The 19,058-nt window shown below is 40.3% G+C and overlaps 1 protein-coding gene across 1 annotated transcript in view; it reads right to left on the bottom strand.

The window, feature by feature from the left end:
- Positions 1-19,058, bottom strand: part of LOC114143237 (neural-cadherin) — a 316,981-nt gene that overhangs the window by 99,158 nt on the left and 198,765 nt on the right. Inside the window, exons 25-26 of the mRNA XM_028015094.1 lie at positions 13,205-13,434; positions 4,054-4,331 (exon numbers count right to left, since the gene is read on the bottom strand). Coding sequence (XP_027870895.1) covers positions 4,054-4,331; positions 13,205-13,434 — 508 coding nt within the window. The remainder of the gene's footprint in view (positions 1-4,053; positions 4,332-13,204; positions 13,435-19,058) is intronic.

Here is a 19,058-nt window from a genome sequence, read left to right as displayed (position 1 = left end):
GACTGCATGTATCAGATCTGTGTTTGGAAAAGCAAGCTGGTTTGTGAGTGTTGCCCAGATTTGCCAAGAGAAAGAAAAGAAGGAGGAAGCAGACAGTAATTTCAACTGAGCTGTGTTTTTTAAGTCCGCTCGCCCACATGCTGTCATTAGCTGGTGGCTATGTGCTCACTGTACTGAAGGCTGCCACTCAGAAAGAAGGCCTGCAATCACAAATCAGTCCAACACTGCAAGACATGAAATTATCAGGAGATAATTGTTTCAAGTTAACGTTTTGGTTTATTTGTGTTTTTAATATTTGCTTTTTTTGTTTCTAGTTGTTAAATGTTTGATTCTTTTTAAATCATCACAAACATGGAAAAGCTCAAATGATGTAAAGCAGTTTGCAAATTGAATTTTTGCAAAGGTGACCAAAATTTAAAAAAAAAAAGATTCATAGAAACTAAATATTATTTAAGGCTAAGACTTTAACGTGTTGATTTCTATTAATAAAATGACTTAGATTTTAACATGTTAAAAATTTTAAAGCAAGGCATCACTCTTTATGTGTGCTTTTTGTACAACCAAAGTTGTGATGGGACCCTTTGTATTTGCACGTTTCTGGTCCGTTTCTGGTCTGACGCACCAGTGACATCCGCAAAAACCACAGTGTCGGATGACAAAGCTGCTTCTCTTGTCCCACTAAGAGTTAATTTGTGCTTCTGAACTGATCTTATGGGATGCTGGTGAAGACTATTGTTGTGCTCAAGTTGTGCTAAAAGCAGTTAGCCTAGAGGTGAAGCTGTTTAAGGCTAAAGTAGCATTTAAATATCAGTTTGAAAACAACAGTTTAAAAATAACAGTTTAAAAACATCTGTTTAAAAACATCTGTTGTTGAACTCATATGTCTACTTATTCAATAATTTAGCAGCAGAAACTGTTTTTCAATAGGAAATCTTGCTTATTTAGTTTTTAATTAAAACGCGATTAGCTACAGACCCTGAAACTCGACCCCTAACTGCATTAAAAATCTGAATGGAGTTCCACCAGCAAAACGTTTGCATGCAAGTGTAAATTTGCGTGTGCTTGTGTGTGTACGTGTGGTTGTGTAGGTGTGTGCATGGGAAATAATTCTGGGATTAAGTCTAACATCAAGCCAGTGAATCATCCTGTTAAGGTCCAACAGTGAGCTGCATGCTAGCCCAGCCAGCCAGACGACCATCCTGGCCTTTTCACTCACTGCTTCAAATTAAATGAAGCCGAAGGTTAAAATTACCTTCTGTAAGTCCAGCGAAGAAAGCTTTGTGGACAGGTGTGATGGAGGCTTTTTGTTCATCTGCAACAATGAATCTTAAGCAGATGTGTGCATGTGTGTGTGTGTGTGTGTGTGTGTGTGTGGGCCTTCAGTTTCATGTACTTGTAATTGTAATTCTGAAGGATAAAATCTGCTTATACTAAATCATTTGAAGCAGATATTTAAACACTGCCAAACTGAGCCCTGTTGTCTCTCATCCTGAGATAGAAACTTTGCAATGCTCTTTTAATTTCTTTACTCAAGTCAGAGATACATGTGAAAAACAAAACATCCTGCTAGTGCATATGTAACCCACACAAACTTATCCTATTAAAGCCGAGGCTCTGTTTAAAATCGGCAGTAATAACTGTAACCAGCAGAGGGTGGCTGACCTACTCCCAGCGTTTTGAGGCAAGAAGAAGGTTTACAGACAGTAAGTCAGACAAAGACAGAGACTATCCACTACGCCACCACAGCACGCCCCTCCATGTAATTATTTAATCAAAATAAACACACTAATGTCCCACCCCTACAGATAAAATAATTTTTGAAAGCCAAGATCCAGTTTTGAAATATTTCCAAAAGGTTGAAGAGGGAAGGGGCCTATAGATCAGCTCAAGCCCATGGGCCCCCATCCCCTGACATCTGGCCCTGCACACAAAGCATATGTTTACTTTGACCAGCAGTAGACTAAACCACCATCATTTTAGATTGAATCTTCAGTAGAATTTCATATTCTGCCATTGCAACCATGTTTGAACTACATCAGAGGTTGAGATAGCTAAATCCTATTGTTTCTTTTTTTTAACTATTGTCTATCTGTTCCACTCTAAACTGCATGCACACCTCTGTCTCTGTGTGAGAGAGACAGAACAAACAACCTTTGTAACTTAGAACAACATATACATATAATGTTGGTTCTGTTGACTTGCCAGCTGGTCTGCGGTCTGAACAACACGTTGAGGTTCACTGTCTCTTGTTGGTTCTTTGAAAAAGAATGAAACTTGCCAAGAAACGCTGTGATGACACGATGCAAGGCAAAACCCGGCCACATTTGAGATGAACCGAGTCCAACATGCAATCAGTGAGCGGTGATGAAGCTGCATTAGCAGCACCAGTCAAACTGGGTTTGGTTTCTCAGCCACCAGTTCTCCTTAATAAACCATGGAGATATTCCACTTTCTGAGACACTCTTGTCTGAATGCAGCCTTTAAAGATGCTGAATGGTCCTGATGGCTGAGAGCCGGCGCTGCCTCTTCACTCACATTATGAAATGTTAAGGAATTCTTTTGTGTCTGCTCCTCAGTCTGACCCCACGAAAGCTGCGGGATCAGCAACGGAGGCTTACAACCATCCTCATTTATTTACCATGCTTTTATCTAATTCCTAATGCCCCCGGCTTATTCCTCCTAATGGCCCTTCAGGGCTGCAGAGGGGGAAATGAAAGTGTGCAAACATCACTGGGAACAGCAGTGGAATGTGTCCAGAACTGATAAGTAAAGCAGCTTTTCTCTAAAGAGGAAATTGATCTCAGGAAAACCTTTATTATATGAGAGTTTTTCCACTCTTAATGAAAAATCTAAAAGTTTCATCCCAGCCACTCCTTCCAAAATAACTTGGAAATGTCCACACCTCTGATTTATGCTGTAATGGACAAGGGTCTAATGTGGTGGATGTGAAACATACACATCCACCACATTAGAAATGTCTTTTTACTCCACTCAAAGTGTGTCATTCATTTTGACAATTATAACTATTTTAAGTGTTAATTACTCCAAGAGCATCAGAATTTATTAAAGAGACAGTAACCTGCAACTAAGTAGGACCCAGGATTTCCCCCCAGTGTATTATAGGCCTGGTGGGCCTCCAGGCTTTACTTGTGCTCCCAAGTAAAGCCTGGATGACTTTTACTATGTGGCCTAAGCATTGCTTACTTCTTTAAGTCTTTTTAAAATGTTTGCATTTTTTAAGATTTTATAGTTCTCTTTAATCTTTCAATAACACATAATTGTCAAATGATATTTTCAAATTTCCTGCCAACTTTAAACATTTTTTAATTCAAAACCACGACTGGCCGCTGGATGAATGACTGTCCTGGCGCCCAACCACAGAGCTTCGCAAGTTTTACTGTGAGAAGCCAATCCAACAACATGGACAAAAACAGAGAGTGAAAATTAAATTAAAAGGAAATTAAATGGTGAGTGATGCCATCCCTGCATTAAATGTCCCTTACACTATTCCATACTGTGTCAAAGTCAGTCTTTTAGAAAGAGCCTCTAATTGGAAACTTTTTCTTAAGACTGTAAACATTTTCTCTTCTGCTGCAAATCATTTAAATAATGCAACCACAAAAAGACACCTAACTAAAGGGTGAACTAGTAATATACGCAATGCATTAAAAAAAAAACTAATCTGAGGATTGAGAAATAAGAACAAAGACTTGACCGACGCTGCATTCCCACTGATGAAAAATTTAGCAAATCGGAATTACAGAAATAAATTTGTTTAATTGAAAGCATTAAGAATTAATTACTCCCGTGATAAAATTATGAGAACAAAGTCATAATACTATGATTTTATTCTCATAATTTTAACTTTATTCCCGTTCGACTTTATTCTTGTTATAGTACGACTTTGTTCCCGTCAATAAATCACAAGTTTACTCTTGTAATAAAATTTTTTTCTTAGTCTTTCTTAGCATGGCCCTAATACTGCGCCGCAGAGTGATGATGACAGAGCAGGAGAAGTGTGCATGTCGCTCCCTCCGGTCCTGAGGAACCCACCTGTAGCCGTGCTGCGTGTCCACGCACAGCCCTCCGTTGAAGCAGGGGTTTCTGGGATACGAGGCGCAGGGCTGATGGGACTGCTCCCGTCCCGGGCAGGAGCACACGGCCTTGGACTCTACCATGACGGAAACCAGGCTCATGGTGCCGCAGTCCACCACTGTGGGCGCGTCCCGCACCTCCAGCACGCTGGTGCAGCCGCCGGAGCCGGCGCACTCCGTACCGGGACACTCGTCCACCCGGACCTGGGACACGCTGACCTGCAGGAAGGACTGGAGCTGGAGAGAGGAGAAACAAAACCCAACTGGCGTAAGACTAACAACAGACATCATTTATCAGAGCTCCAGCAGCACAGGCAGTACTCTCCTAAATAAGAGCTGTGCAGCATTTTTCTTCTCCCCCTTTTTGACACTGATATGTTCTCTGGTTGTTATCACTGCAGGCAACACAACTTCTTCTTCTTCTTGTTTTGTTCTTCTATCTTTTCAGACTCACACAATTCCTTTGCACAGGCACCAACTACTAGCAGGGTGATAGTACAGAGACAGCGATCCCTCACCGACTGCCCACACACATACACACACGCACACACACACACACACACACACACACACCCGCACACACACACACACACACACACACAGCCAACTGTGTTGGATTATTGTATAAAGACAAAAGCAGAAGCACTGCAGTCTGGTAATGAACCCAGGTCTCTGCAGCGCTGAGAGAGTGAGTTCCACTTCTTCTTCTTTGCTTGTTTTTCTTCTCAAATGTTGCAGGGAAAGAAAGAAAAAAGCCACCCACCAGAACGACATCATTCATTTAGACTCCTGCCGTCTTAAAAGTGCGGCTGGCCTGTTAGGGAATGACTCGGCCTGTCAGTGCATGCAATGCAACAGCTGTTAAGCTGGAAGTGGGATTTAACTTTTCAGATTAAAAATGTTTTATTTTTGTTTTTTTCACTTGAAGAAATAGTTGTAAAAGCCATAAGCATAAGACATTTGAATATCCTTTATTTCAACAGGCAGTTTAAACTAGACACAGGTCCAATTATGAAAACCAATATAAGAATTTGGAGATTTTTTTTTATTTTTTTATGAACAGATGGTGGGAATCTCCCAGCATGTGGGTTAAACTGTGACACAGACTGGAGATCTGTCCAGTTCTGCAGCCCGGTTTCAACATGAACAACGGTAAACACACAGTTTAACCAGATATTTACATTCATTGAATAAAAAGACACACACACATTTTCTTCTCAGTGTCTGAAGGTAAATCAGACCAAACTTTTCTTGTTTTAACTTAGTTAAAATCAACAAAATTAATTATATTTGCTAAATGCCAAAAAATATATGCAGGAACATATTTTACTATTTTCTTTGTAACTTTGACTGTAAAATCCTCATTTGACAACTACATTTTAAATTACTCAAGTTATCTTTATCTGATATTTAATTTTCCTAATAATCGGAAACTTTTAAGTGTGAAAAAACTGAAAAAATCTGTAAGTGGCCACACAGCAGCATGTGCTGTACACTAAGCAGTCCACAGCAAAAAAAAAATAAAAATCTGTGCAGTGGTTTTCCGTGCAATAGTCCGGAAAAGTGGGCTACATGGTGGTCAGGCAGGGAGGAATTTATGACCCTCAAGGTTAAGGGCAGCGATAGCGCTGTGGAAGGGAAAATTGAGTGGAAACTGAGTGTGTGCTGTGTGTGGTGTACGCATGAAGATGTCCTGCCATTGGCTTGTAGAGGCCACACAGCACATGTATGTTTCCGCTGAGCTGACTTTAGGTGATAACGTCCACACAGACACATTCAGTGTGAGGAAAAAGTGGAAATGAAAGCAGGTCAGCTTATGCTCAATGTTCTGGACTGAATGGACTTTATGCGGTGTGAAATGACGGCGCAGGCTGAGCAACACTTTCTCACTCGGCTCTGCTGAAATAGCGACTATAATTGTGATAAGGGCTGTTTATATAGGTCACGCTTTTTGCTGACTGATGTTTTATACTAAACATGTAAGTGATATGCCGCATATTTGCTGATTTAAAGTGTTTTTCCCCCATTTGAGGCTTCCCTAAGTGTGACCTGCCTGCATCATTAATGTTTTTGCTGTCCAGGCAAATCAAAGCTGAATGTATTAATTCACTGCCTTCTTTCAACTTTGATGATGTGAAAGGAATGTGCAGCCAGACAGGAAATTAATTTGCAGATGAAAGAAGGCCATGTTGAACAAAGTGATTCACTCATGAATGAACTGTCGATAATTATGAAGTCGCTTAAATATGTATATCAATAAAACCTCTGCTCTTTTTTGTAGAAGACACTATTGACCAAGACAGAGACTCTCTGGTAAAGTACTTGACTTCTTCTTTGTTTCAATAGAAAACTTTTCATCAGAGTGAACAGAAGTGACATGTGGGGCAACACAAGGTTCAATCCTGGAGTTTAATAGCTGCTTCATTCTGATAGTTCACATTGTGAGAAGTAATGAGATAAGTTACCATAGCTACACAGATGACACAGCGCTCTGTGTCGTCACCAGGTGACTCTGATCCCATCCAATCACTGAACAGATGCTTAGAACAAATCAGTAACTTTCTTCAGCTAAACAGAAACTAACCTCAAGTTATTATCTTTGGACCTAAAGAGGAATGATCTAGAGTTGTAGATCTAGAGTCAACACACAGCTTCAGTTATTACAGACAGAAACTAGAGATTTGGGCTGAAATCTGGGTGTAGTGATGAACTCTGACCTGAACCTTCAGAGTCACATGAAGACAGCTATAGAACATTCCAGGATTAAAGGACTAATGTCTCAGCAATATCTAGAGAAACTCATCCATGTGTTTATCGGTGGTCACACTGATTACTGCAACAGTGTCTCACATGTCTAAATAAAATCAATCCTCCAGCTGCAGCCGATCCAGAATGCTGCTGCTGGTGTTCTGACTAAAACCAGGAAGCTAGAGCACATCACCCAACAACAGTGGAAAGTTCTAAAGTCTTTCCACTGAGATAATAGACTATAAAATACTGTTGATAGTCTATAAATCAACAGCCTAGCACCAGAATACATTAAAAATCTGCTGTTGCATCAACCTTCCAGACCTCTCAGGTTTTCTATTTTCTTGAAATTTTGATTAAAACCCCAGTTGTTTAGAGCTGCTTTTGATTAGTAGTATATAGATCATCTATCAATATATTTGATGCGTATTTGTTTGATGATTTTGATGATGACACTTGACAAAATGTAATGTTTGTTGCTGGTTTCAGAATTGGTTACTGCATTATGTCCTCATGCTGCGAAGCATTTTGAACCGCCCTGTTGCTGAAACGTGCTATTCTAATAAACTTAACTTGTCGGAGTCACTTCTTGATTGACGGCTTATGTTCAGTTTTTCGTCAAAAGTGAGCAGACCTCATAATTTTTTTTGTTTTTAATACTCCAGGAAAGCTTTCGGTCACGCATCAGCCAACTCGGCAGCAGACAGAAATCTGTTGATGTCATCTCTGGCTGTCAGCAGTAGAAACAGCAGCTGGTTTAACACAGTAACTTTCAGCCAAGGCCATAGATTCAGCAACTAATTGATTTACCAGCCAGTCCTGCTTTGTGGTGCAGTCATATTTAAATCATTAAAGTAGCTTAATTGTCTCTAAAAAGCTGCCTGTAGGACAGGCGCGAGGATGTAGACACCCTGAGGTGTAGAACGATCTCTAAATGTTCTTGGATAATTTACACACTGTCCATTTGGAATTGTGTTGGATATAAAAATAGTAGAAAAAAAGGGAAATGGATGTTTGGTTGCTTCTTCTTTTGCTGTTGCAATGTTCCTCAGCAGTACATCTCATACTCTAAGAGACTCAACCCACACACTCCAACTGTAAAAGATTAACTGTACAGCTGGAGGAAACTTTTCTACAACAAAGAGGTCATTGGCTAACATCCATTTTTTAGTCTGTGTTCTGTCCATTAAACAGTCACAGCCAATAAATTAGAATATGGATCCATATGCAGGTCGCTAGTCAGATTAAAAGTTCGGAAATAACGTCACTGAAGCAGGTCATTAATAAACTTTACATGTAGCCCATGGAAGATAGTTTTTATTGGTTTGGTGTAATATTCTCATTTTAAATGTCATATTTTCATTAGCTGTACGTGGAAAATCATCATAAATAACAGAAAACACACCCATCCATCCATTTTCTAACTGTGGGAGGAACCTGGAGAACCTGGAGAGAACCCACCATGCCCAGGGAATCGAACCCAGGACTTTCTTGCTGCAAGGCAACAGTTCTACCAACTGCGCCACTGTGCAGCCCCTTTCACACACCCACTTGTATGTAATCAATCTCTTTCATGTGTTATTCCTTCCTGAAATAAATGGACTTTTCCATTCCATTCTGTTCTAATTTAATAAATTGCTCTGTATACAAGAATGCATGTTTCTGTAACACAAAATAAGGCAGCAGAATTTATTCAGTCTAATTCTACGCTTTGTGCTCTGAACGATGTGATGTTTTATTATGTATTTTACATTATATCCTAATATCCTAACCTGGGCAGCGTTAATTAACAGGATGAACATCAGTAACATCATTTTTTATTTATGTTTTTTTTTTCTTCTTTAAAGAATCAAAGTTTAATGTCAGGTAAATAGATTTGGAGTGAGAGCCCAGAGGGAACGGACCAGACCCAGTTCTGAGCTCCAGCAGGCAGAAACAGAAGGACGGAGAGAATCTGGTCTTTTTTATATCAATCTACTTCTGAGCCATTACTGGAGAACTGAGCACATTAATAATAAACACTGCTTCATCTTCTGCACCGCTTTCCTTTTGTTCCATTCCTCCCCCCTCGCCACGCTTCACATCTCATTCTGATCAATGTCTTCTCCAGAGAACCTGGCTGAATTCAGATGAAATGCTCTGTGCTCTCCTCACAAATCACACCTGAAAGTTTCTACCTCTGTGCTCTCCCATCTTTCTCTTCCTCAGTCCGGGCCTGTCTCTCCACGCCACTCTCCTCCTCAATTTTTATCCGCGCACGTTTTTCCCCGGCTGCCGCTCCACTCTTTCTGTCATCCTTGAAGATAGCCGTATGAAACGGGAGGAAAGGCTGAAAGGCTGAGGGCTGACTGTGGTTATTCACCTGAACTGACCAGCGCAATCATAACCAGGTTTGACTGTTTCTACCCCCTAACAAACATGCAAATGCAAACAGTGTGTGGCTCATCAGCCCATCCCAGGACACCAGCTCCGCCTGCGTGTCTCTGGGCGGCGGAACGGAGACAATGCAGCCTGGGAGGATGACCTCCTGAAGGCTCACGCTAGTAGGAGGTCAGGCGATTCCTCAGACTTCTGAAACAAGAAATTCCATCTGACAGACCTCGCTTTGTATGGATATTTCATTTAAACCTTAACCGGAAAATTTCAACACTAAAACTGGAGGAAACAGATACAAAAGCTTTATAAAGCCATTGATGGTGAGGAATAAAGTTTGACTCAATCCCACTTCCAGTGTCTAAAACTATACACAAGCAGATCAGGTGTCAATTAGTTTAGTCATTGATTAATCATTAACTCAAAAAAAAAAGAAATCAATTTGCTGAAATAACATAGAGCAGTAATTAAGCCAAAGCTCTAAATATATACACATATACTGGAACGGTCAGTGTTATGGACTCGACACACGGAGCAACGAATGACAGCAAAATGTGAACATCTTGACAGCAGACAGTAACAGAAGTCTCATAGGAAATGAATGGAGAGGGGCATGGATTAATAATTAAACCGAAATGACTTCCTTTAAACCTTCCTGAATAGAATAAAACCTGGAAAACTGAGAATCTTCAGACATGTTGGGTTTGAAACAGTTTTTTGAAAATTTGAATACAGTGGCGGTTTTTGGTATGGGCAGTTGCCCAGGGTGGCACCGGTAAAGGGAGAGGCATTCAAGAGCTAGAAATAAATTAAATATATTTGTCCTCTGAACAAGTTTGCTACTAGTTGTATGAATGTGTAGTGGAGGAGGTTTCCACTATATTACCTGATTTCTGCTACAAAGGGGGAAAAAAGGTTTGGGTTTACAATGAATTAAAAATCATTTTCTGCAAAACAGACTATTTCATTTGCTTGATTTCAGTTTTTCTCTTCAATTTCCTTTTGACTCAACAATTTTGACAAAAACATGGTGGAGCTTCAGATTGCCATGAATAGATGTTACATTAATGAACACTGAAATTGGACATATTAATACAACAAACACAAATAAGATGCCAACGGTGTTCCAAAGGATTCCACGATTTTACAAGACATCTCTCCACTGAACAGGTTTTTACACCAGGGCTGCTTTGAAAACTTTTTCTTTTGGGAACAATATATTTGAGTGTTTATTCATGGGCACAGCTTTTTAGTTTCACTTCAATTTTTGAGGCTCACCGTTCACTTTAAAACAGATAATCTTACTAAACGTTTTAGTAAGATTATCTGTTTCTAGTTTCTAGTGCAAATATCGTACTATTAGTTCCACTAGCACATTATTTCTCTTGTAACAAGACATTTTTTTCTATAAGTGAAATAATACGGCATTAGTGGAACTAGTATTCTTTTATCAATGTTAAGGAATTATTGACTTAAAACAAGGGCATACATCTTATTTTGACTTATTTCAAATCTACTAACATATTTATACTAGAAATTTGAACTAAAATATTAGGTAATATTTGTGTTTTTGCAGTGCAGCAGTGGGGTTCTTTCTCTGCCAGCCAGAAGGAACCTGGAGGATGAAGCTGGAGCTCAATATGCTACACTGCCACAGTCAAATGATTAAGGAGACAGAAAACCTCATCTATACCGATTCTTTCCATGAACTATTAAATAGAACCCACAGAGAACAACGTACCGTGTTTAACTAATAACATGTATTAAAATTAACTGCATTCTTTCTGTAGATGCTTTTGAAATCAGCATTTAAGTTCACATGCTCTCTGCTATGGCTAGCAGATCTGCACAATCTATTAGATGTTAATGTTAACAGCTCTCTATGAAGTTCAGGATGCGTGTCGGCACAGTAACCAGTCTGTTCAACTCAGAGAAAAGTTATCCCAGGTCTTCTTTGCGGGCTGCAGCCGGTCAGGCGGATGCAACCTGTGCGTGGCCAGCAGCAGATCTGGGTCATCACTCAGGTTCAAACGGTCTCAGACGAATCCTCAGGGAGAATTACCTGCTGCTGCTGGCTGAAAGGGCTGTTCTCACCGCGCTGCCATTCTCAGACGGGGATGCACATTCAATACCAGCACTGACCGTTGTGCACTTTTGCAGTCATGCTGCTTTATGCTCCTAAAACTGTTGCCTTCGCTTCCCAGTTGTGCACTGACATGCACTTAAAAAAAAAAATCTACCTACTACCATGTGGTTCTCAATCAGGTGAAACGACGGGACGCTCTAATCCTGTTTACGTCATCGTCTCGTTTACGTAAATGAAATGAAAGTCAGAGGAAATATGGATGATCTGTCTGGAAAAGAAAGGAAGTGAAAGGCTACATGTTTTACAATTTATCTACTGCTAAGCCCTGATATACCCACTATGTGTTCTTGTCTAGTTTGGGAAGAAAACAGCAGCACAAGGACAAAAATGAGTGTTTAATGATATAATATAGATGTTTATATATGTACAAAATCAGTCAATAGAGGCACTTTGCTTTTCAAACTTTTTATGGTTTATTTGCCACTTTTTTATTATTGTTAAATGCAGTTTTTGTCCAAATTTCTTAAGTGAGAAGTGCATACATGAGCATGATTGATCCTATAAGACCCTTCTCCTGCCTCTGATTGGTTGTTTCTGATCCGGAGCAGTGTACGTCTGCAGGTGGCTGTTGGACCACAAGGAGGAGGCAGAGGAGATTGATTGTTTCACAGCTTATATGTCTCATGTTCTACTGTCAGAACAAATGAAGTCTAGGCGCAAATTCAAACAGGAAGACTCTTTTATCGACCAAGTCCCAGCTGATAAGGACCTTCATTCATGGCGTCCTTCGCTCTCCAGCCGAGCTCAACCCACCACCATCCCTTCTCCTCCATTCGCCCGGTCCTGAGGCCCGCACCCTTCTTCAACCTCCACCACCAGTGCCGGGCCCTGGGGGATGACGTTCCTAACAGCATCAGGAATGCTCATCTGAAGCCTATCGCTAACGCTGTGATAACCGTTATCCCCAGCCGGGGCCCGAGCGCCAAAGACTTTAAATTCTGTTTGTCAATAAACTCTTCTAATTGTCTTCTCATCTCCGTCTGAGTCTCTCCAGATTGAAATGACAGTTTTGATAAATATGTAAAAAATATTTATTTTTACAAGACTTACCTACTGCAGCTTTGAAGGAACTACTGGAACAGCAAAACTGACAGACAGGAACTTACTTTATGCAACCGAGGGCAACAATCAAAATGAGTAATAGATGAAAAATCCTCCAAAACATATGCTCTCTTTAAAACGAAGCAGACAAAACCTACCATTACTGCCCCCTGTTTGACGGGAGGGTGAAACTGTCAACCAGAATCAACAAGTTACAAATGGAGCCACATTTACTTGAACCCAAACTTCAAATAATTATTCCTGTGTGAACGAATTCATGTTTTCCTTTTCCTTTCATTTCAATGAAGTGATCCTTTTCATCTCCCGATTGCTCAACATATAAACTTTTTACCGCATTACACTGACATGAGGTCCACCCAAACAAAGTCAGTACCATGTGTAAGTCAGCAAAATAAGGTCGTGGCCTTTGTCAATATGGTAAAAGACACTTTGACACTTGCAGTGGTTGGAAATCAAACCAGCAACCTTGATGGCTGCTACAGAAGCACTTTGCCAGCTGAACCGCAGCGCCCCGCAGGTACAACCGCAGCTCCAAACAAACATCAGCTCAAACAGAGAGCACAACCCCGCTTTTAAGGCTCGGTCGCACCGACACCCACAGGTGGAAAGTGCACTTACTCGGTGCAGTTGACTAGATTATGTGAGTGCCACTCAGGAGGCAGAGCCGTCAGCCCAGTGAGAGCAGAGACCCCGACAAAACAATCAAGCTGACAAGATTTTATTGTGTTTACCAGGACTGTCGGCATGGATGAAAGCCTGCGAGACGTACAAAGTGACCTACCTTTTGTTTGTGGGCGGCTAGGTAGCCATGCATCTTCTCCGGCTGCAGGAAGGAGGGGCCGGCGCTCACAGCAAAGCGGACGTCCAGCATTCGCTCCTTCACGTCCAGGAGGCTGAAGATGTTAACTTCCCCTGGTGGGACGGAGAGCATCTCCGACAGGAAGTCCACCAGCAGCTCGTAGCGGCTACGCTGCTTCCCTCGGAGCTCCATGAACTCCTTGGCAGTGATGTCTGTAGAAAGCAAATAGGACGAATGCATTACTGGTCTCCAATATTTTTACACATGTTGTGTGTCATAGTATTTTTGTAACAAAAATATTTTTGTTATGCAAACATCAGTATTTTATTAGCATGATATGAGGTAGACCATTACTAAGTAGTGGTAGTATTATCAGTAAAATGGACAAAAGTAGAAAATGTAGTCAAGATTATTAACTAATAAAAATCTAAAAAACGTTTGTTGTGCACATGTATTTGACACACCTCTATGTAGAACATCTTTTTGTAGCCTGGTTAAAAGCAGCTCTTTGTTCTACGCTGTGATTCGTTCAGAGGTTTTGGACTGAGAATGATTGTTCCTGGAGGTGTGGACTCTGTTGAAGTTTTAAATATTACCCGATTGCTGATGTTTTCCCATGATGTATGTAATGCGCCAGTTCCATGTTATGAAGCGTAGCAGAAATTGCCTGCAATTTAAAAAAACATTTCCCTTTGGGATTAATAAAATATATTTGAATTTGAATTGTATAGACCCAAAATGGCAGACTACTACCCAGTACTCTAAAACACTCATTGTTCAGACGTCTCCTGTCTGTTCACTGATTGGCCTGGTTGAGATTCTACCAGAGAACCCCAGTTCAGAAAATCCATGATGATGTTAATCAGTATAGATATGAATTTCTTTTGGTCAATTTTACCCATGATGCTCTGGGTTGTAGTCCACTTCCTACTTTTTGAGCAGTCTCTGGTCTGCTCGCCGTTCATTTAGACATTCAAACTGCACCAGAGTTCACTTGCACCAAACTGAGTCAGAGGTTTTTAGGCAAACCAGAGATTGCCCTTTTGGTCCCAATGAGAGTTTGATGGCACATTCACACCTCTGCATACCAACCAGACATTTTAGACCAAAACTCTAGAGTTCTATTAAAGCTCCAACTTAAAAAAAAAAGAAAGAAACTTCTCTAATTATTTACCTCCTACTTGTTGTTCCATATCATGCAAATGCTGCTGTTTACTCTCCAGCAGCAGGATCAGGTGTGTTGTAAATGAAAACGAGGATGGCAGGATGATTAGGTCAGCAAGAGAAAGGAGAGAGTCAGAGTCGGAACATTAGGAGACAAGACTGGAAGCTCAGAACCGGCTCAGCGGATACAGCGAGAGGGATTGAGGCAAATGTCAACTCCCATCAGTGGGTCCACAGGGAGAAACAAGGACATGGGCAGACAGAGACACAGTCAGGAGGGCTGGGGAAGAAGGATTGTAACTCCTAATACAGAATGTCAGCCTTTGCACCTGGCTTTGATCCAACCTCACAACACACTCCTGCTTTCTCCTTCCCAGCGGCTTATTGGAGCCGCTGCAGAGTCTCTCTCCTGCCTGTGGGTTTAGCATTTACACATGCAGGTGGGAGGGGAGGAGGGAAAGAAATATCCTGTTCATCATTGTATACTGTTGTGAGGAGTAGAGTGATTAAACAGTGTGAAGCTTGGAAAGTTTATTAACTAAAAGTAGGAAACCCAGCAGAAGCGTTTAAACCCTGCGGTGACGGCCAAAGCGAGGCGTCTGCAGCATCTGTACATGCAGCTCAAACAGGATGTGAAGCTACATCTAATATATGGGCTAATTCTACATAGATTACATCTTAATCAGCATACTAACCACTAAATAGAACTTAAACATTTTCCAGACACCACAGCTGAATTCCTGCCCAATGAGAGACGTGCTTGCTCAGATCAAACTTCCAGCCCAACCGCTTCATTGTGTCTTCTTTTCCTCCCTGACTGTCTGAGGAGGAAAAGAAGGAAGAAAAAGCTCACATCTTTATTCTAAACAGGCGTGCAGTAGACTGCAGCGTAACTCCTTCACCAATAGCTGCTGTTTTTGCATGTTCACCTAGAGCAGTGCTTCTCAATTCCAGTCTCAGGCCCCCCTGCTCTGCATGTTTTAGCTGTACCCCTATTTCAGAACAGCTGATCCAAATGATTGCATTACCTGTTCTGCAGCTATCAAGTACTGAAGAAACCTGTTAATCACTCATAGATTCAATCCAGGTGTGTGACAGCAGGGAAACACCTAAAACATGAAGGGCAGGGGGGCCTGAGGACTGGAATAGAGAAGCACTGACCTAGAGTATCAGTTGTCAATAAAAAGAGATCGACTACAAATCCAGTGATACCGACGGAAAGAAGCTTCACAAAACAAAACGTGCCAAATCCAACGTTAGTGTTTGATGTTGCTGTGATGATGATGACGACTAGCTGTTTCTGTTTTTAGCCAATCAGATTTATGGCAAACCTGGTGTTTTACCTAGCCATGCACATTTTGGTTTTTAGTATCAGTTTAGTTCGGGGTAAAACAAGAAGATCTGCAGCGTTGTGACCTTCACAAGATTTACTTTGGAACTGTGTTTTTTTTAGTTCATGTTGTTCTGGAATAATGACAGAACAACTGTCTGCATCTTTGGGCAGATTTTTTTTTTCTGGTTTTGGATGCTGAGCAGATAGAAGGGCTTTTGCTCTTACTTTCATACACAGATTAGATCTAATTATTTTTACACCAGGCAGATAAAGTTATCAATAAAGTAAAGGTTAATTTTATTTATATAGCACATTTTCAGCAACAAGGCAATACAAAATGCTTTACAAGAATTAAAAGGAAATACAAACAAAATAACAAACCAAAGGAAAGAGCAAAAGAAGAAAAATAATCTAATGTTGATCTAAAGTATATAAGCCAGGTGCTCCTGTTCAGGGTTGCTAGATAAGTATCCTCTGTTCTAATTGCATTTCTGGGTTGGAAAAACAGGAGTCTAAAAAGTGGTCTAAATATGTTGATCCAAAGTATATAAACTAGATAAACTAGGGCTGGTAGATAAGTATTAGTAAGTGTCCTCTGGTCTAATTTATTTTCTGTGTTGGAAGGATAGGAATCTAAAGAATATACGGTAGTTTTTCTGGATTCTAGGTTTGTTCTAATCCCTGTCCTGGGTTGCTAAATAAGTAAGTAAGTAATAAGTAAGTAATAAGTAAGTAAGTATCCTCTGGAATTCTGGGTTGCTAGATAAGTATAAGTAAGTATAAATTTGTTTCTGACTCAAAATTGTCAATTTCTAGAATTCTAGGGTTTTTTTTGTAACATTGCTTCAGCCATGATTGCATGTCAGAAAGGAATGTGTAGAGATGCAGAAAATGTATTTTTAATTTGACTAATGTGATTAATTAAACAGTTCAACCATCTCCAACTGTGATGTTCTTCCCGCAGCATAATTCTGTCTTAATGTCGACTTGTGTTAGACAAGTGGGAGAAGCAAAGTGAATTTCACTTATTATTCCAAGACAGATTGTTTTCCTTCTTTCTTTAAATTGAAGTAATAATGAATTTACTCTGGAGGGTGCAGAGATGTGAAAACAGACAAAAGAAGAATTTGATCGTCTCTTATCCTGTTGCAGAATAAGACTGAGCAGAAATCAACTTTGCAAACTGCAGAGTGTGTAATATTCTTGTCTCAGCCTGCTGTACGCACTGAATGAACCGTGTGACTGTGGTTTTATATGGGCTCGGTCTGTGGGGCCTGGACATCTCAAGGACTTTTTGTTTACTCTATTTTTACCTTTCTATCAATATTGAAAAAGCAAAAGAGAGAGAGGGAGAGGGAGGAAGAGGATGAGAGAGAGACTTAATCCCAGTCAGGCAGATTTAACTAGTGTTTTCTTTGAGCTTCCTTATTGTATTCCACATTTGTTCTTGAAATGGGATTTAGAATGTCAAGAAGGGTGTAAGTAATGCTATAAGTAGAATATTTTCATAATCCCCGGCACTGAAAATCAATGAGTGTTTACTCTAAAGCTCCAGAAGGAAAAATAAAATCCTGGAAATGGCTACAGTTAAACATTATCTGTGCACGCACGCGCACACACTTATGCACACAAACGCAGAAAAAATAATAAATTCCGGAAGCTTTCTGTATCCCAGGATGCTCGAGGAGTCATTAAACCTACGTTCTGCTTTCAAAGGGCAAGTTTACCATTTTCCTGAAATGATTACAGACTGAACTGGAGGTTAACAGGGTTTGAGTGACTTTAGACAGCGTGAGCACACAGGTGTCTGACACCTGAGCTTTCTGTCTTCTAATCTATGCCACTTGGCTACAACAGATGCCCTATTAAACAAGGAACATTAATAGGTGACTTCTTAAGGAAGTCAGTGAAAAGTTGCTAACGTGCCTGATACTAAGAGCAAATTGAACAGTGGAAATATAAGTTTCACTCATGAAAATGAGTGCAGTGTGAAGGGGTTTTTTTAAATAAAAAAAATCCCTTTTTACCTACGTATTTACTGATACATGTTTTTGCACATGGATTTCCCCCCCTTTAGTTAAAGTGGCAGTGTGTAGCGTTTACAAAAAAAAAAGGTTTTTCACATATTTGGTAAAACTGTCACCAAACTGTGAAATTATACCATGAGACAGATAATCTGTGAAAAAATCTATTTATCCACTTATTTGCTTTGACATGATTCCTAATCATTTTGTGTGTTATTAACTTTGAGTTCTAATTTGCGATTTAAAAGTAGTTCAACTTCTATATCTGTCCACACAAATGAACCTCCATGCAGCCATGTTTAATTCCTAACCGAAAGTCAAGGTTGCCCTGAAGGACTCTGATTGGCTGAAACGTTCTAGCTATGCACTACACTGCCCCCTGCGGGTCTGGCATGTTTACAGCAATGCGATGAAAACCTTTCTGAAACAGACCCTGTGTGCATAATATATTTTTAACAATATGGCGGAGATATTCAGTTTTATAAAGACTTTGCTACATAAGAGGACTAAATGTGTGAACCTGCTTTTCCCCTCGCTGCCTCGGGTTTTTGAGAGCATGATTTAAGCTCTTCCTCTTGTTTTTAGAACACAAAGAAATCCTTTTATCTGCTACTGCAAGGCCTCTGCTCTGCTCTCGTCTTCCCAGAGCATCATGCGCCCCTCTCTGTCTCCTTCTCCATAACGCTATCTCTGAAATCATAAAAATCCTTCAGCCACATCCTATTTCTCTAAAGAGAATTTGATTCCGAGCAGAGTGAGCCGTGCCGTACATCAGGTAATGATGGATGCCGCTCGTCAAGTGAGGGAAATGTGCAAGCTGAGCAAATCCACAACTAATTATTTCGCAAGCATAAGTAATGAAAAGAGGCTTTTCTGACAGCAGCAGAGATCCCATGAGTCAGGGGAGAGGAATTAATAATGGGAGTGGGGAAAAAGAAATCCTTAGATGTACTTTGAAACACTGCAAACGAGAAAAGTAAACAACAATTAGCAGTGTACTGAAACCTGACAGAAGTGTGCAAATAATGAGAAAATTCAACACTTTTTTTTTTTCCAAATGTGTAGTGTTGTAAGTCCAGCAGTACCTGTTGCTGTTATGCTACTGCTCAGAGGTTCAGTGGAATAAGTTCAGAGTAGAGCTTAACAGTGAAAAATATGTGGATTTCAAAAAGTGAGGAAAGCAAACAGGACATCTGGAAAGTATTGACGTCGCTTCAACTTCCCCAATATTTCTTATGCTACAGCCTTAATCCAAATTCCGTTTCGTAAATCTCTTTCCTCAGAATTCAACTTTCAGGGCGAATTTTACATATTC

The sequence above is a fragment of the Xiphophorus couchianus genome, chromosome 4 (genome assembly GCF_001444195.1).
Source record: "Xiphophorus couchianus chromosome 4, X_couchianus-1.0, whole genome shotgun sequence".
Lineage (NCBI taxonomy): Eukaryota > Metazoa > Chordata > Actinopteri > Cyprinodontiformes > Poeciliidae > Xiphophorus > Xiphophorus couchianus.
Note: the sequence above shows the minus strand (reverse complement) of the source record. Positions and strands in the feature narration are given on the sequence as shown.